This window comes from Aphis gossypii, chromosome 2, assembly GCF_020184175.1.
Source record: "Aphis gossypii isolate Hap1 chromosome 2, ASM2018417v2, whole genome shotgun sequence".
Taxonomy (NCBI): Eukaryota; Metazoa; Arthropoda; class Insecta; order Hemiptera; family Aphididae; genus Aphis; species Aphis gossypii.
Window position 1 is genome coordinate 12388569 of NC_065531.1, and position 21381 is coordinate 12409949.

General features: G+C 23.7%; 1 protein-coding gene across 3 annotated transcripts; it reads right to left on the reverse strand.

The window, feature by feature from the left end:
• Positions 1 to 3236: 3236 nt before the first annotated feature.
• LOC114129036 (unconventional myosin IC) lies at positions 3237 to 14689 on the reverse strand. Of its 3 annotated transcripts, none has more exons than XM_050201535.1 (20): positions 14556 to 14689; positions 14177 to 14390; positions 13614 to 13729; positions 13370 to 13440; positions 10424 to 10632; positions 9637 to 9846; positions 9380 to 9571; positions 8030 to 8307; positions 7408 to 7577; positions 7175 to 7338; positions 6979 to 7107; positions 6768 to 6921; positions 6271 to 6514; positions 5683 to 6000; positions 5453 to 5612; positions 5244 to 5370; positions 5040 to 5161; positions 4755 to 4973; positions 3866 to 3969; positions 3237 to 3608 (listed from the first exon to the last, which is right to left on the reverse strand). In XM_050201535.1, the coding sequence occupies exons 2-20, from the start codon at positions 14291 to 14293 to the stop codon at positions 3485 to 3487; spliced, it is 3228 nt and encodes a 1075-aa protein (XP_050057492.1). In that variant the 5' UTR covers positions 14294 to 14390; positions 14556 to 14689; the 3' UTR covers positions 3237 to 3484. The 3 variants fall into 3 exon arrangements, with proteins under 3 accessions (XP_050057492.1, XP_050057491.1, XP_027849458.2); XM_050201534.1 differs by having other exon boundaries at positions 14552 to 14642; XM_027993657.2 differs by having other exon boundaries at positions 14469 to 14639.
• Between the last annotated feature and the right edge of the window lie 6692 nt (positions 14690 to 21381).

A 21381-nucleotide genomic window follows, 5' to 3' on the forward strand; every position in this document is an offset into this window, starting at 1 on the left:
ATAACCCCAAAAAAAACTTGAAAATTTAATCAAGGTTTTTTATAATTTGTTCTTATTGCAGTTAAAAAAAATGAAAAATCAATTTATTTTTTTAAGCGTTTAAAGTTCAAATTTTTACAAAATATGTCAAAATCGCAAAAATTTGCAACTATGTAGTTGAAAATTCATAAAATTTTTAGTATTTATATGTAAGGTTAAAAAAATCCCACAACATAATGTTTTCTATAATTTTTCCATCAAATAGCTTTAGAGGAAACTTGGGTGCCATTATAGGAAAAAATGTTATGAGTGTCTTAATTTTAAGTTTTTACTAAATCACGTAATGATAACGATTTATCATCAAACAATTTTCATTTTTTATTATTATTCAAAAAGAACAAGTCGTAGGTTGAAAATTTCACCAGTTTTTTAAATTGGCATTTTTTTTTTACATAATTTAATGTTATAAAAATAAACAATGAAAAGTCTTTACGTATAACTTTTACTCTCAGATAAGGGTATTTGCAATAATACTTTTATTACGAATCTATATATATTATTATTATTATAATGATCTTACTATACCCAATAATATTTTTGATTTATTTTAAAATATTACTATTTAGGTATACTTAATATAATAAATCTACTTTTACTTGAAAAATGTTATAAAATGTTGTATTAATAAGCTGATTTACATGTTATAAATATACACTATTATAATATTAAATACTACCTTATAATATAATAAAGGAATACAAAATGTTTGGAAAAATTATCATCCTACTATAATAAAATATTGTAGTAAGAATCTGGTTTTACAGTGTCACGTAAGACAGAAACATATGTTAGTGTGGCATCCTCTAGCTGTTTAACAATATATGTAGTATAATAGCCAATAGTTACGATTTTGAGATGGATAGTTTATAAGTATACCTTAATATGAGAATGTCTATAATACGATAAATTGTTTGATGAGGTTATGACTGGTGTTAAAAAAACATTAATACAGTGAAACATGTATAATATAAAAGACAGTCAAAGGATCATACAATATGTACGTTATAGATAGATGTTTAATATAGATAGGATTTAATATTTGTTTAGTTAAACATTCATATTTGTTTAATAAAAATATTGTACATTTATGAAAAAAAGCATAAATTAATGTTATCTTTGTCGGCGATGTAGGAGTATGTTAGGCATGTCAAATGTAAATTATCAGTGAGGTAAAGTATTGAATAAAATTCACACAAATAACTTGTCAAAAAAACTTTATATAAATTTCCCTGAGAAAGTACATAACACATAATAAAATAATATAATATTTATACCAAATATATCTCTAATATAATAATACGTCCGACATGAAAATTGTACTTATTTTACAATGATGTATTTTTTTTTTTTATTATTATTATCTATCATCAGTTATAAGGAATATTGTATTACATTCTCAAACTTTAGCTATAAACATTGTATAAGTTTTTAATTACTAATTACTCGAAACATGTGAAATTTTGTGATTTATAATTATGTTTTTCTTATTTTATTTATTTTTTGTTTTTTTTTTTTTTTACTGATTATTAACAAAAGTAGTATTTTTACTTTTGACTTCCAAAGTACCAACTATATATCATTTACTAGTAGAACTACCAATAAAGTTGAAAATCGGAGCATTTTTACTGTCCCAAAAAGTGATGAGTCATAATTAGTTCATACTGGAATTAAAAACTCTAAAAAATATACACTAAAAACTAGTCATTTTTATAGACATTTTAAGTTAAAATTCGGATTAAATTAAGTGTATAAAGGATAAATATTAGGATATTAAATATTTTATTATATTTAAAAATATTATCCACAAGGACTTAAACTTTTACTGTATTAAATTATCGGTCGTAATCATTGTTCCAATGTGTATCTGGAACTATCATTGTCACGACCGGCAAAATTATCGCATAGTATGTACACATTGTACACATTGTAAACTGCACATATTATAAATTATGCAATTCAAATTGAGTTTGGATTAGGATAGTTATTCATTGTTTAAGATATCGGTGAAAAATATTATTGTTTGTGTTCGTTTCGTTTTAGACAAATTAAAATACATTTGAACAAGTTATATAATATTAAATATAATACTTTACCTATACCTTTTTATTAATTTTCCGTTGAAAGAAGACGTGTTCATCAAATCAGGTTTCAATGTATTATAATTATAGGAATCATGTGATGTTTAAATTAAAACATTTATTTTTTTTTTTAACAAACCTTAACATGTAAATAAATAATTCTTTAAGTAATATATTGTTCTAAGAAAAACAGATGTTTGAATAATATAATATACCATAATTCATATAAGTATGATATATATAAAAAACATGCATTGAATAACATTTTTTCTTTATGCTATTCATTGTTTATCAAGAACTTTTATGAATCTGCAAAATTGAAAATACAATGACCAGATGTCGATGAAACATTAAACTAATAATAAGTTTGAAAAAAAAATCAATAATAATACTCGTATATCATACTGTTAGATATACCTATATTAAAAACATTACTTATTTACGAGTGAAATTTATTTAGGTAACAAAAAATATAATTTCCTGCATATATTTAAAAAAAATCAAATTTGAATTTTTTAGTATTTGATTACATTAGAAATTGTTTGATCCGATCAGTAAAAATACGCTAATACGTTAATTCAAAATCCTCATAATTATTATATTTAATATAATAAGTACAACATTTTACATGTATTCAATCACTCAACATTAATTTTGAGCATCATATTTTATAATTCATATTTTACATATAACTCACCGTTAATCAAATAACTGGCAGTTAGTAGTATCAAAAGAAAATACATTTTATCGCATTAAAAAAAAAATATATACCTATACATACATTAAAAATAAAATATTTAATAAAATATTAATTTATTAACGGAAATGGAACAACTATGTTTTTGATATCTAAGTAAAAATTGTTTATCCATATTATAACATAATCATTAATTAAATTGTATTATGGATAAGGGTGCTAATATATACCTAAATATGTTAAATAATAATAGGAATGTATAATTTAATATCTAATCAGTAACTATAGCAATAGTAAATCTTAAATTTATATTATAATATATTGATTTGTGTTTAGGTTAAAAGGTTTGTAGATGAAGCTTATAGTGCTTATACTATTGTATACTCTATGATAACACTGCACAAGAAAGAAATATTTGTGGGTTTTAGTTTATTTAGTTTATTTTAAGTTTTAAAATGACGTGTAAAATCTATGTGATGAATTATTACGTGTGTATTTTGTTTTCTGTGGAATATAAAAGACGTTCTCGGGCGAAGATATTGTATTATTGACTTTTGCCCTTTGATATCTTTGATATAAGACTGACATTTGCCGCGATGTGTTTGACAGTTGTTAGTTACAAATCTAATTTGTTTGAAATCAGTGATGATTTAAAACACATTTGTTACGTTCAACCAGTAATCGTTAAATTCCCATTGTTTCCTTTGCGGATTTCTCCTTTGCGTTCCGAGACGGCAACAGGTATAAATTCAATGAATCCAGGATTTTTCGAGTTTTTCATGTCATGTTTCATGCTAAATATTATATAATATTAAATATATACATTAGGTATGCATATAACATTAAAGAATAAAATATCAAAAAATCATTATCTATATTCACAACAGCAATCATCAAAATATTAGTTATTATGAGTATATGTGGACATAAAATATTGATAATTATAATAATATAATAATATGCTATATGGTATAAAAAAAACACTGTTCTGAGGTATTTTATGAAATTCATATCAATTAGACTAAATATATTTTATTCTAATAATATGTACCATGAATTCTCTTGCATGTTGATGAATTCTACTATCCCAGGTGCTTGTTTTGAAAGAGCCGTCACACATTCGACCAAGTACGGAACTTCTAATAGAACGTCTCCCTAAGTTTGTAACAACACAATATAGATATTATGTCAATGTTTCGTTGTTATTAGAGACGTATTTGGGGTAGGAAAAGACGGCACCATTGCGAGCGGCAAACTATTTACAGATTAAGGGACGACAGCATATTATACTGTTATTATAGGTACATGATACTCTCTTGATACTCTCTACAACTTACAACCATCATTCTTCGCCATTCGTCAATTAATAAGAGACGTGAGCATTTTTGTTGTTAAAATACTTTAAATTCTTCTTTTGTTTTGTTCAAAAATCAAAATAATCTCTTTAAATTTATGAATCTAATTTATTACTTATTTCTACTTAGTTATTTTTTTATTTTTATCATTTGTTTTGAACAATGATCGAAGGCCAAAGCTATTTGGTTAATAGATAATATTATAAAGCAATAATGTATGTTAAAATAAAACTATAATAATAAAACTAAGTAGTGAAATAAGTATAAAAAATTAAAATATTATTTCTAAATTTCTGAAATTAAACAAACAATATTATTATAAAATTTTATTATCATTACGAAGAAACCTGAAGATTTGATATGTATGTACCAAATTTTGAGGAAATTTCTTATAAGCTTTTTGTATTCTGATTTGTTATTTTTTTTGCATAATTGTTGTAAAGGGGAGGAGTGGTATCACCGCTTTAAAACAACCAAAACTCTAAATACGTCTCCGATTGTCGCTTAAAAATATTTATTAATGAAATTATTGAAATAACGTTATAATTATGAAATAGGCATCAGTTCAGTGTTGAAATATTTTACCTTAGATTTTTCAAGTTTTTCAGATACTTTGATAAGCAAAAAGTTGTCCATTCCAGAAGTCATTTGAAGGTTAGTTATATGTTCCAATGGCAGTTGATCTTTGATAGTTTGATTTTTATCAGATTTTTTGATGATTAAAATGTTTTCTGTAGTTATTATCAAAATCCTAACCCTTGGTCGATACCCTCGACGATCAAATTTCGTTACTTCTGAGGCGTACTAAAAATTAAAAAATTAAAAAATAATCATAAATAATATTTATAATAATTCATATTAAAAACTGACAAGATAAACAATTTTTGGATTTTCGGAATTCTGTTGGTTAGTATTTATTAATTTTTGAAGAATTCCAGCACGATCGATATTGAAATCGAATTTTAAGCTTTCTGGGTATATTAACTTCTTTCCTAAAAAATAAATTATACACTTGATGTTTTTATGCTATATTTTGCATATTAATATAGCACAAGTAAAATACTGTGTTTATACCTTTAAATATTTCAGATGCGGTAAGTTTAAATTTTAGGCGCTCATATGTCTCTGGACTTTTAGCCAAATTCGCTCGATATACTCTTGATAGCCAATCACGATGCATGGCTTTTAAGAGGGCAGATACCTTTCACAAATATATTTTATTTATAATATACAACAATTTACTATATATGATATGATATTTTAACTGTTGATTTCGTATTTACTTCGACACAGCAATTTGGTGGATTAGGCCAACGGTAGTCAATCAGACTTTGTGGTAATGCTTCAGACAGCTCGATCAGATATTTTGTCTGCTTGTATACTATAAATCGACGATTGTACGCGTTTGGTGGATCGTTTCTCGACAAGAACCCTTTGATAAAGCTGAAAATTATTTTATTTTTATATAGACTACGAAACACAATTACCACTAATGACAATGGATTAATAATACTTTATAATTGTCAGCCCGGCATTGCGAGTTCTGTTGTAAGCGCGCACGGCCAACAGTCTCCTTATGTTTTTCTGGACAAAAACTATCTTTTGAGTGACGAGTTTAAATGCTCTGAGTTGCAATGATCGTCTGTAACGCAGACGTTGTCTTGCTAACCTTTGACAGTGTATCACCAATGTCCTGGTCTTTGTATATCGTTTACGTGCCATGTATCCACGCCACACGGATTGAATGATCGTAGCCAACGTGTGTTTCGACGCCTGGAATCGGTTTTCGATTTCAAAAATCGTTTGTGGATTTTTTATCATGATTTTAGTCCTGCAAAAATTTTTAAATAACTACGGTATGACACGAATTTACATTATGTGTGGTTCTATATTATCATCAACAAATTAAAACAAAATCGGTGTGATATTTTCGATTTCATTTATACTGCGGCGGGAGGTCACATATTACTTGATGTGTTACATCAATTATTGTTTATAATTATTTCGGTCCAAAATGATCAATATCTATATAGCCGTGGTATTTTTTAAATTAATTTTGATAGTAAAAAACGCTTGGTACTTGCTGCTACTATTCACATACTTTCCGATTTTATAATCCTCGTTCGTGTACTGCAAATGTTCAATCAACCGTTTTACTGCTTCAACAGCCACCCCGCCATACCGTCGTTTCCAATCGGGCCAAGTGTCTGGGCACAAGCTTTTATATCTATTTAAAAATATTTCAAATTGACCACGGTATGCGAAACCAGCTTTTCTGATACGGAGTATCTCAACTAAACCCATGTACTTCACTTGTTTACTGATCACTTCTTCATCAAAATTGTCTGAAATTTAAATATAGGTAACGAAGGTACAATCATATACAAGTATTATTATGTAACTGACGTAGTACCTACCATGCTATAACAGTTCATTTAGTGATGATTTTTAATTAATTATGATTGAATTAATATTATAAAATGTTATACTTATAAATTAGAATAAGTATTATGTGTCTTTTATGGGTGATTTCAAAAGAAATAATCTCAAGAAGGGAACTGGTTGACTCGACTACTGATCAATTAATATTACACCTACCGGATTCTTTGTAGTTGTTTGGTTTAATACATCTAATATACGAAGGCTCTTTTGACGATAATGTGTTTATAAGTCGATTCAAACTTTTTTTAAATTGCTTTATTGTAGTCTCTGGTATTTTTTTGTTGGGCGTTTGGCAATCTGAAAAAATCGACTAAAATTTCCTGGTGAGATATATAGTTAAAGGTGTAAAAATTATATATTAAATTACCTTAATGATTGCGTTAGTTGAGTGGGACATTATTTGACTCAGGTTTCCAAACAGAAAGTCATTGTTTTTTTCTAAAAAATTTGAAGCATCGTACGTCACTGCACCAGCAAAATGTTTGATTATGAATTCCTATTTTAATTTTTAAAAATTTTAATATCTAAATTTTTATCACACCTAATGTTTTAACATTACTTACTGTAGGTAAAATTATTGTTTTCTTGATTAGTGGATCATTTGCAGTTTGATAACATGAAAAGTGTTCATGTTCTTTGAAACGTTTCGCCAACTCGTTGAGAAAAATTAAATTATTACATACATCAGTTTGTTTAAGAGACTCGTCGTCGAGACACGAAATGATCCCTTAAAAAAACATGACTGCGGTATTAGTTATTTGAAAATCAGATATTCTTATGTATATAGGTACTATACCTTTGTGTCTTTCTTCTATCATGTTACATATTATACCATTGTCAAAGTACTCAACAACAGTCCACTCGATACCTTCGCTTAAATATTCTTCTTGTTCTGACTTAAGTGTTAAGTCAAGGAACAACTTTTGCAACTTTTCATTACAATAATTAATGCAAAACTGTTCAAATCTAAAATTAAAGATTTTAATATGTTTAGAATTCATTTTTAATTATAATCTTATTTTACAGAAATTTATAGAATTTATTATTTTATTTTTAAGTATAAAAATAAATTATAATGAAAACATTTGCAACATTTTTGTCATTATCATTATCATTACGTTTTCTAGTATAAAAGTTATTAAAATTACATAATATACATTTTTTTATTTTATCTTTAACTATTCATGATTTAAAATAAATATCTAAATTAGTTCTTATATTCTTGTAATTTTTTGTTTAACTTGTAAAGAAGTAATATTTTTCGTAGATATGATTTTATGGAATAATATATTATTCATATACATATAATTATATTTAATAATATTATAATACAATATATCATAAATTATTATTATTATATTGATATATAAATATCTATACTATTTTATTATATTATCTAAGTTAATACATCACTTTACCCATTAATTTCTAAAATTTCAAAACCATAAATATCCAATATTCCAATTGATTTGTTTTTGCTAATACGACCACTGTTTTTACGTACAGTTGTTTTGAGCGTTTTGTTTATATGCATTACCAACCATTCAAACAGTCTACTGTAAATGGCTTTAGCTAATGCATCTTTTGCGAAAATCGACATTTCTACGTCAAGGTGTGACTGAATTACTTCTCCGTGAGCTCTTATTGTTTTGTTTGTCAATGCTAATATCAAATCATTTTTTGGCACTCCTAATAACTGAACACATTATTATATATTAAATTAATTAATATTTACAATTATGATAAAAACAATTCTTAATTTAACTATATAATTTCTAACATTTGATGTAGGTTAATTTATTGTACTGTAAACAAATTCAATTATTAAAGTAAACACCAGTTCGTAACCATATGTCATGAAATCAAACAACACGTAGGTAATATGTCGTACATTTTAATGTGAGAGTCAACTTTCATAAGATTCCAACAGACGTACACTATATAGTGTTTATCGTACACATGGTAAACTTTTTATATTTATTATTATTCAAAATGCTTGTAGTAATATTTATATGTATACATAATTTAAGTTGGAGTAATAAACTCTACCCACAAAAATGAAAAAAAAAACTTATTAATTGAATATTTAAAAGACAATTATTAAAATATAAGAATTATAATTTATTATCACTAATGGCAAAATTATACAACTACTGAACTACAACAATTTTTATTTGCATGCCGAATATCTAAAAGCTTACTATATAACTAGTCATTATTAGATAATTATCCTACTATAACAATAACATGTATTTAAATCATGTAAATTATATTATTCTAACAAGAAAATTATATTATCGAACGCATCTATACATAGAATCTAGGTATACTACCAGTCATTATTGAAAACGAATTAATTAAATATACAACCATGCATATAAATTGCTTCTTATGAGCAGGACTAAAAATTGAATAATATTTCAATATTTTAATTTTCTATCGTCAAGCTTTTATTAAACATCACGATATAAGTAGACGTTCAGCATCAAAATTAATTAAGTGTGAGGAAATTCCCTAACTATATGATAATTTTATCTGTTTAATATCAAATTAAATCAAAAGTTCGATTATAAAATCACTCAGTTTATTTTCTACCTATTCATCTAAAACAGATTTTAATTTTATTAAAACACATATTGTAATAAAATAAATGTCATCAACATCAAAAATTTAAACGTGTAGTATTTAAAATTATATAACAAATGTAGTGATCTTGCAATGACCACGATTCTGATTTATACTACTAATAAAAAAAAAAACTATATTACATCGGCTACTATACGAATTGCACTGATATTTTCAATTTTGCTCATTTGATCACGTTCCAGAACTTTAACATTACCCAAGTGCAAAATACTAGCGACAATTTTCAGTATATCCATTTTTTCTTCCAAATTAAATTCTAGAATTTGAAGAGCATTTAAAGTTTCCTTATATTTGTTGGAATCTTCATTAATGGTCTATAAAAAATTGAAGCCAAAATGAAATAAAATAAAATTACTCATTTAAAACAAGCCCAACAAACTTCATTTTCAAAACCATCATTGTCATTCTTTTCTGTTCTCACGTAAAAATAATCAACGTCCTTGTCAATCTCTAAGAGTTCAGCTAACCATTTATCAGCTCCATTGATCAGCTGATAGAATATATGATAGTTTCTTTCATTTTTAGCCTGTTTAACTACTCGAGACTTCTCAAGCAAATAATTTAAAATATTACCACCTATTGGCTGACCCTATAAGAAAACCAATAGAAGTTTTTTTTTATAAAAACTTGTGTAGAAGTAAAGACATAATTTATATATTTATAATAGTTATGAAGTTATAAAACAATTTTATAGTGTAATTATAATTATAATATTACAATTTATTATGATTGTATATGGCAGAGAAGAGAATTTAGAAGTGTACAACTTTGTAATAGATATTAACACCCTACTTATGCTTATGAAATGAATATTAAGATTCGCATATAACATTTATGTAATTATGCTAATAAATGTTTACACATTTTTAACACATTCATAGACAGTAAAATATATATAATAAGAAATATTATAATATACTCTCAAAGATTTACTTGAAAATATTTTTAAATAATAATATTTCATAAAGAATCAAGTATAAATAATAGAGGACTCCATTTTATCCAAAGTTACAGACTACAGCGAGTGAGTAAAATATATCATTTCATATGAAACCACTTAAAATAATTCTGTTTTAGCATTAGTGTATTTTTTTAACGATTTATATTTCACTATTATATCAATACGTATGAATGTGTTAATAACATTTTTATTATTTTTAACTTGCCATGGGGTTGAATTCCACGTCCATATATTTTCCAAACCGACTAGAATTATCATTATTACAAGTTTTGGCATTACCAAATGCCTCTAAAACTAAATTTGCTACAAGAAGTTTATCTTTTATCATCTGAATAATATGGTCACCGTGTGTTGCCTTTGCAATAAATTCTAGAACTTTTTTGGATGCTTCGGTTTTTCCTGATCCAGACTCACCTAAAATATTCATAGCTATATATTAAAAATATATGCATAATTAAGTAAAGTAATATAGGAGTTATGTAAAATAAAGTCAAGTTTATAATTGAAAATTAAGTAGGTACTTAAAATAATATGAAAATATAAAGTTGTGTTATAATAATTATTTCTTTATTTAATTAAATAAAAATTGTTTTTATTTACAATCATCAACATGTATATATTTTTATTTATTTTTATATATTAATGTATTATAATTATGTTCCGTATTTATATAATATAATATATATTATATTGTAAATTATAGTTAAATGAATGCATTCATTGCTATACTCAGAATCTTAAAAGTTTTTAAGCTACAGTAAAAAAAATGTAATTTATACGTTCATGATCAAGTGACATGTATATGTGATATGGAGCTATGTAACACACCAGCTGGACATGACCAATATTATTTTCATACTAGATTTAATGGCACCGGGTTATTTTAACAAATATTAAGTTTTTACGGTTTTTTTTTAACATTATTAATTATAGTGACAATTTGTATAGATGGTGGGTTTAAATTTTGACCAACAGATAGAGAATTTATCAATATTTTATCAATGATTTATTTTCAATAAAAATTAAAATTAAAAATAAGTGTAGTATTAATCATTTATTTAGTCACAACCCTGAATCAAATTAAAGGTATTCTAGATGAAATATTAAGTGTTACCTTAAAAGTTATCAAACGGTATTCTACTAGCTCATTAGTTACCTAGCTAATTAAATATTTTGATCAATTTTTATTATGATGTAATAATATGGAGAAAAAAAATATATGAGTAATTATATAGTAGATTATATACATGTTCATTTAAAATTTTATTCTTATAATGCTAACTTAACCCAATAGATTGGATATTATTCGTAGTTCGGTTGCTGTCAAATTGAAATGCCAGTTTTTGCTGATACTGATGTAATTAATTATACATTTTGATATGAAAGGTACATAATATGGGTTATTACAAATTTAATAGTTGAAGAAGATTACAAATATGTAATAAATATATAAATACGTTTGTTTTTTATAGGTTTCATAAAGAATAAAACAAGTTCTTAAATTGAAAAATTGTAAAAATATACATAATTTTTTTTTGTATTATTATAGATAATATGTTTAAATAAACATTTTTACATTAGTATACTGCCTAGCAATAATACCATGATAATATTTTACTGGTCAAAAATGTATAATGAAAATTGTTTTTATTAACATATAACTTCAAGTAAACTGAACAAATCTAATATAAAAACTGGATATTTAAATTTAATAAATCAAACAATAAGTAAATGATAAAGCTAATACAAGAGAGTATTTTAAACATAACTGAAAAAAATAAAGGTAAATTTTAAATTTAAAAAATATAAAAAGTTAAACTATTTAAGTATCAATGTATAACTATTTTATAAAATTTTTTATAATATTTTAATAATAATATCTGTATGTGTCATGACTATTAGCTAAAAAATCACTTTAAATTATTTAAAAAAAAAAAATTGTGAAATCTTCATTTTTTAAATATTTTATTATGCAATCAAGAGAAATGGCGCTGTCTGTTTAATTGTGTCACAACTCAGAACTTTGCAAAATATATTAATACTATAGTAATAGTAGTATCGGGTTGTATTGATTTTAGTAATTCTAGGAATGAGAAAGGTTGATATAGAATATATAATATATATACTTATAATAATATGATGAGTACATCATCTGTGGTTTGAAACATTAAAATGAAAGGATTTAAATGCATTTTGCTGTATAGTAAATATAAACGATTTTTTTCTGACCACCTTTTAGGTGAATGAAAAAAACTGCATTGATTAATTTGTGAGTAATTTTTAATTAGATAATCCAATTGTTATACAAATTTTTCGTTTGATTGTTATCATTCCTTAATTTTTGTTTAAAACTATTTTAAAATTACATTTATAAACTATCTAGACTATCAATTATCAGATGATTTTTATTAAATTATAACCAAAAGACTAATATTTACTATGATAACTTAATAATAACACACTAAAACTATAAATATTGTGTTATGGTATTATATTATATTAAATACCTAATTAATTGAATCTATCGATATTTTCGTTTGTATTTTTAATCAGTCGTTAGAAACATTTAAATATTATAAATATTTTAAAATATTCGGTTATCAATGTTTTATTTCTAAAATATTGTGTTTAGAAATATATGCTGATAAATTTCTTTTAATGATTGTATAATAAAAAATATTTTTTTAATTTAAATATCCACTTAGGGTGAATTGATAAAAATAAAAATAGTATTACATAGGTATAGGTACACGATAAAGTTTGATAAAAAACAGATTGTTCAAAACTTTACAAATGACAAACTTTTAAGATTATATAATATATCATCAACAATTGATAAGTACATATATTGGTTTAAAAACAAAATATTTGATGCTATACTTTAAATCTGTGAAATAAAAAAAAAAAAAAAATATTATTATTATGATTTTGTGGACATATGTATTACTTTAGTGCAATACATAACGCGAAAGCATTTAATAATAATAATAAACCTTATAGTTATATTATTAGTAAACTGATATTTAATTTAATCAATTAATTATTATTTAGAAATTTGTAATAACTAATAATAGTAACATTATTTCATTATAATATATTTATCGGTATCATGTACGTTTTTTTTTTACTTTTGATGAATACAATTTTTTACCTGATATTAAAATGCATTGTTCTCGTCGGTATTCTTTTAAAGACTTAAAGACTTTTGCGGAAGTTGCAAATCTAAAAAATATAAATTTAAACATGTAATGACAACAATCTAAGTGCTCTAAATTTGTTAGTCGATGAATTAACTATTTTTTTTCGTTGAAGAGAGCAAAATGTTTTTAGTATACTTGGATTTCCATCTTATAATTTAAATCATTAATTATTTGAGTATAATATAAATAACTCACATGTGTGGTATCTCTTCAACATAGTTTTTATTGTAGTACTTGAGCATCAATTTATCACTGTATATTGACAGGGTCTTGTACGGATTAACACTTATTAGAACTTCCCCGATGCAGGTCTGTGAACATATTTATATGAAAATTTTTATAACTATGAGATTCATTGGTAAGGAATATAATATCCTCAATTTTTCAATATTCATAATGATTATACTGCTTATGATATAGTTATAAGAGATTTCTATACACTTCATTAATTTATTTTATCAAAAATATTATATATAATGATAGTGTTTAATGTATTAATACTTTTAAAGTTAAATGCTGATATGTAAATATTTGGTATTTAATTGTTAGATATAAAATCGTATAAATAAATTGTAATAAATAAATTATAAATAATAACATTCACATTGCATTTTTAAATTTTAAGGTCAAACATTTACCGTTCATATAAATTATTTCCAAATTTAACCGGCATATTGCAAATTGTAATAATAAATAAATAATCATCTACGTTTTATTTAGTTCTTAATTTCTTTAAATGTATATTAATTAAATCTTACGTATATTATGTTTTTGCGTAGTCTCTTTTTCAGATTTTCGATTAATATTTTTTCGTCGGCGTTTTCTAGCAATACCATGTTCGCAATACCCGTTGTCTCTTCAAAATACGCCGTCATAATTTATACTTATTAAAATTTTGATTGATTATAAATTTGTTTGTTCAATCAGTTATTTATGGATACTAACAATGTATTTTATGTTTGTTAAAAGTGTCTGAAAAGAAATTCATTATAACTCCGTGTTTTATAGTAAGCTAACAACGTAGTAATTTTCAAGGACATAAAATAGTACCTGTTATATTAAATTAATCAATATTTATCGATTTCTGATAATGTTTTATAGTATTTATATAATTTTTACAATAGATTACCTACCTACCTAGGTTTGCGGTGACGTTGTAGTTTTAGAATTCCGTTTTATATTTATTAAATGTGTGAAATGATTCAATAGGTTTATTATTGTTGTTGATATACTAAACAAGTACTGTTACTGCGGAAGTTTAAATCACACACACCCCGCCATGAATGCATGATTTGCAACGTGGAAAAGTGTGGTCTTAATGCCATACCTAACTCTAAAAATATGGAATTTGGCTGATCAGTAATATTCCTATGGTCCATGATGTATACACTTAATATTTTACAATCTGAAAATAAATGTTCACAGCAATATAATTACTTTTACTACGGTACAAAACATGAGATTATTTATTAAATTAAATTATACCTTTTTTTTTTGTTTTATAATTTGGTAATATTATGACAATTTCAAATTGTACATAATAATTTACCTAATATTGGTTTAGGTTTACAAAATAAAAAAATAATTTTACTATACTATTTAAGTTAATTTTACTATTTAAGTTAATTAATTAATTTTTACATTATATATTAATACATATTATTTATTATTTTATATAATATTATATGATTAAGATAAAATAAAATTCGATCAACTGTATAACATATATTGTGTATCACTGTGATAGGTGTCGGTGTATTAAATTTTAATTTAAACAATAAATCAGTTTAACGAATAAAATGTTTTGAATTAAAATAAAATAACTTTATTCGTTATTTTCGTTTAAGTATTTAACTTCAGATGTTAATGAAAAAAAAAAAATCATATAAATTGTTTAGATTTTTAGTTTATTGTAAAATATACTTATGAAGAACTTATTATTTTAATTTTTTTTAAATTAATTAATTTTAATTTCGTTAAATTATGCACTTCAAACATTGATAAAAATAATCGCGTAGTTTATTATTAACATTTTTAACTTACTATGAGAAAAACTTTAGTGGGATTTTATAATTAATTTTTAAGGTTTTTAACAAATCATACAATTTTTATAAACTTTTTTTTATAAGTAACTAGAAAAAATATAGAAAAAATATAAAATTTTAGTTTCTAATAATATTTTAAATTAATCTAAATATTTTAAACATTTTATTGTGTATAGAAAAATTTACTCTAATTATCTAAATGACAGACTTTTAGAAGATAAATTCTTTGAAATTTTGAATACATTAATTAAACATCTAAAATTGTCAAAATGTATTGCTTCAATCATTTATATTAAATTTATATAATATGAATATGTATATAATTTATATATTTTAAGTTTCGATAAAAACCTATATAAGGAATCATACATTAAATTTGCTATATGTTTTACCCAAAAACAAAAAATGTAGGTATCATAAAAACTAAAATATTAGATAGAAACTTTCAAATATAAAATATTTTTATTATAAATAGCGGAATTATAAAAGAACTAAATTATTTTTAAAATTATATCATGTCTATTAAAATATCTACGTATTAATATATTTAATAACATTTTCAAGAAATACAAAAAAAAAAGAAATGTATTTTGTCAAAAACTAATTTTACGTAAAATATCTCGTTTTACCAACTTTGTTTTTCCGGGATAAATCAAAAATGAATTTGGAAATTTTCTACATTTAACTGCCAAAGTACTAACAATATAAAATTTTCTTTTTAACAGAACCATCTTATTTTCAAAGTTTAAAACCGAATATTTTTTCGTTTCAAAATGTGAAGTTAGGCACACACAAAAAATATATAATATTATTGTAACATTTATATATTTATATCGAATGTAAAACAGATTAACGAACTACAACATAATAATGATATGATGTATACCTCGAATTATAACATAATTATCAATATTGTTTATTTTAGGACAAGGTTGGGTTAATAATAAATATAAGTATAAATAATTATTATATTTCCTACTTTTTTTTAAACTTTATTATTTTTAAATATTTTTTGGAAAATTTACACGAGTTTTAGAACACTTAATCTACCTTTCTTTTCATATAATAATATGGTTTTTAACTTTTAATTATCTAAAAACTATGAATATGACTTTGGAACTACATTATGAACTGTTAATTGTTTTCTCGATTTTTTTCTAACCTTTTCCAAATAAAATTGGTACAGTAGAAAAAAAGGTTAAAATGTCTCTTAAACTAATTAAACTTAATAACAGTTATGAATAGGGGTTCTTCATAAAATAGTCAACTTATTTAGATAGAAAAACAGAAAATTTTGATTCATTGTACAGATATAAAAAGAGTTATTTATATAATATTTACGCTATTATTCACAAGTTTAATATTAAAGATGCGCAGTAAAAATTCTTTATTTTATTTTAACATTGATATCATTAATAATTAAGATTATCCAATATTTTCTAAACAAAAATACATTGTGACATAATATCATTAAAAATTGAATTAATTTTATATTAAATTATAATTTATAAGATGAATACGTTGTAAATTAAATCAGAAAATAACTATTAAATATGTTATATATAATATAAACATATCACAAAAATAAAAATTTAAATTTAAGAAAATATAAAATATACATTTAAGTACCCCATCCCAATAATACGAACGCTATAATAAAACAAATATACACATTTCGCTAAATGACTATGATGGAATTGTTTTGGTTGAATATTCTGTCTGCAGCGTATAATTATACAAGACCAAGAAAATGATTATCTAACATGGTTACCGTCTTACCACAAGGTGAGTAATATATAAATTGAATGATAATTTCCCAGAGATACCGTACACTACTACTTGTATAAAATCACGTGTTTAATTAATTATGTCCATTGAGAAAATAAGCTAAATTTAATTTCATGTGTCATCTTTCAAGTAAGTATATAGTACTTGTAGTTGTATTATATTATAGTATCGGTACATTATCGATTTTGACGTTTTATCTACTAACATCTATTTTTTTCTTATTTTTGATTAATTTTATCTTTTTTATCGTATATAGTTTAGCGTTTAAAGTATTATTAAAATCTAATTATTGGGCATTTGCCCATTTTATTCATTTGATTAAATTATTATTATTATTAGTAGTATTATACTCTATAGTCTAGTCTATATTAGATAAAATACAATCCATATTTTATAATATTGAAGTATTAATCACTGTATTTAATTTAAAGTTATGGTAGAACTATTTATTGATGGATAGTTATTTAATACTAAGAAATTAGCGTTCAATTGGTCTACTCAGCGTAGGTACACAGATGGGTTATTTTTGATATGTCTATTGTGATTTACATTTATAATTAAATATTTAAAAAAATACATTATTGTAAGGTTTATCACCAAATAACTTGTTTAACTAAATACTGATTAATGATTATAGATAATATTATGTTCTTTATGTAATATCATATTTTATTATTGTAATTCATTAGATATTAAATAAACTGTGTTTATTATTTTAATCAAAGGACGTTATTTGTTTATGATTGTTTTCATTTCTCTAATAATAATAAACCGTTTGTGTTGAGTGCACATTGAGTCCGATAAGTTACCTAAGTGTATTTTAGTGTATTTTGATCAAATAGGAATCTATGAGTAGGTATTGAGTTGATTGATATGCATCTGATGGTACACATAATAACACTACACAATTTAGGATTATTATTCACCATCATCTATTTATAATGCAAATGGTAATGCATCATGTAAACGAATGCATTTTAAATATATCTTGCTGGTTGTTAACGGTTTTAGTATTATTATTGGATGAATTTAAAATAAATTAAAATAAATAGGTATATCAACCATTTCTCAATAGTTGTAGTATTTTATAATTTTTAACTATAGATAAATTACTTATCTATTTAATTCATACCTATATATGTTTACAATATTTAAAGAGTGATATAAAGGTTCTGGATCACTTCTCCCTTAAATTGTATATGGTATAAAATAGAAAGAACTAATAAAGTGTGTTTAAAGTTAGGTGGTTAGGTTAGGTAAAAATAAGACTATATTTATAATATTTTCGGAAAATATTATGCTAAGAAATTATTATCATAATGCTACATTTTTAATTAAAAACAATTGAAAGAAGGAATGTATTTATATTTAGACACATAAATAGATTTGAACTGGAAAGTAAGCATTAAAAAAATTAAAAAATTAGTATAACTTAAAATAATATTATTTTGTAAATTTATCGTATACCAATATTTTAGATTGATGTAAAATTAATACAACACACAGTATTTAAAAATATTTAAATTATAAAATGTAAGTAGATATTTGCTTGAGATCAAACGATTGGTTTTTTTTTTTACTCATTTGGGTTGGTCAAAACCTTTTCCCTCTTATATTGAAAAATGAAATGACGCCACTGAGTAGGTGATAATGTTTTTCAAAAAAGAAATAAACGTTTCTTCACTGTTTCAAATTACTGAGATTTTGTGATTGTCATTTCCTACATAAGTTACAATAATAAATATGGATCGCAGATTGGTAAGTTGTAGTAAACACGGAAAGAAACTAGATATTAGAAGATCGGGGTTTAGACCTAACCTAACATTAGAGATATTAAAAACTTACTCCATGAACTCACATGTTGTCTATACAAAGAGGCTATGGATTTATATGTAAACTTAAGTATAAAGAGGTGAACATCTAAATAATCCTATGCAATATTATATAACAATATATTATAGTTATGCATTATTTTATAAAATAAAGTAAGTAATAAAAACAATTGAATTACAATGTTTTATTGATATTTGGTTGTACATAAAAAAGAAGATTTTCTTTTAGCATTAAGAAAGTACTCATAAAAAAAAAAATAAATAATGTTGTTTGGAAATGTTAACTATTGGGAATAGTGATTCAAATTAACACAAAATTGGAAGTACTTATACTAATACTCTCTTTTTAAATACTTAATGTTGTACCTACCTATTTAAATACTCGGTAAAAACAATAGAGTCATCTGTTTTAATTTTTAAAAAGGTTTATCACTAAATATACAATAATAATACTTTAACGTTAATGTGTGAGGTAAAGTTTAAAATGTTTATAAGATAGGTATATTTACAGTATTTGCACATTTTAAAGATTATAGTAAACGTGATGGATCTTATAGTAAAGTCACTATCATGAGAATATCATCTGGTAAATAGACCACCACCGATAATATTATTATCAAACTATAGTGAAGTAACTATCGCACTACGGTAATGGGGAGTAGGTATCATAAGTCAAAGCGTCGACACGGCTTAAGGGTATTTAAATAATGTTCTTAACACTATTAATGTTTTGAAAGAAAAACCACTGTAGTTTCATACTTTCAACACTGTAATAACAAAAACGATGTTTAAATCTTATTCGTATTCGTTAAATATCAATATTTTGATTATTTATGTATCCTTTATTCCATTGCTGTAAGTTTTTTATAATAATATAGCGATAAAAAAAAAAAAAAAAAAAAAATGAAATATCTTTAATGGAATTAAATGTTTGTTACGTCTTATAACTGTTGACATATCATTAAAAAATAGTTCTAATTGAATAGTGATCTTCGGGTATAGATAGTACAATGTATTATATTGTAAAGAGATCTTTTTTTTTTGTTCTCTTGAATAACGGAAAGGTAATTTATATAGTAGGCTGTTTCAATATATGTCTTATCAAAATGAAAAAGGACTTATGTTCACATAAAAATACATGAACCGAATAGATGGACAGGGACGATAGTAAGCAATAATAATTCTTTGAAAATGAAAAGAATCTCTGATTATCCAATATTATATAAGATCGGTATTACATTTTTTTTTTGAATTGAGATTGGCCTATCTTTTCTTTTCTATATTTTATCAGGAATCATATTGTGTAGAAGACTTAGCGTACCTATTGGAGCTCTGATAATCTAATATTACTTATAAGGACGAATATAGTATATATATCATAAATATAAATAAAATATATAAATGTCATATAAATTAACTCATCTACAGTATTTCTGTTTTTATAAGTGGCTTGTATAATACATTATAAATTAAATATATCTCCATCTATAAAATGCATAATTTTTAGGCAGTGTAGTACAGTTCATTTAATTATGTAATGGAAATAAGTAGGTGTTTTTGTTGTATATAACTTGTAAACACGATAGCACGTTTTTATTGTATGTACACTGTCATGACATTTCGTTCATATTATATTGTTTTAATAATACAAATGGGTTGATTCTAAAATTATATTTTTTTAGTCGAGTAGAGAAAAGAAAAAAATATAAAATTTATGATGACGCATTTATTTTGGTTTTAAAATATAAATTACCTTTTCAGGAACTATTATGCTAAAACTTTTTTTTATCAATAAGTATAAACAAGTAGAATAATATATTTTTACTAAAGACTGAACAATTTTTTTTTCTTTTCAATTTTAATAACATTTACGTATATTACTTTAAAAGTTCAAAACAAACATAAAATATCATCTATATCAGATTGTGCCCTATTGTGATAATGTGTGATGATATATTTATAAAATATACTTATAGATGATACTGACGTTATTCAGTTATTAAAATTAAAGCATTAACAACCACAAATATATGTAGGTACATAAGAAATATTAATTAAGTGAGATTTTTTTTTGTCATATATCTATAGTGTTTTCTATTTTGATTAAATTTACATATTATACTGGGTATTTAGTAGAGTATAAACATTTCAAATCACTTTTAAATAATATTATTGTACCTTGAATTTTTCTCTTTATATGAAATTGATTTAAATTAAAGGTATATATTTTTCGTATTTTGATTGCATCTATAATAATTTTATAGTGAAAAGTAAAAACACATTTTTTTGGTTCTATGC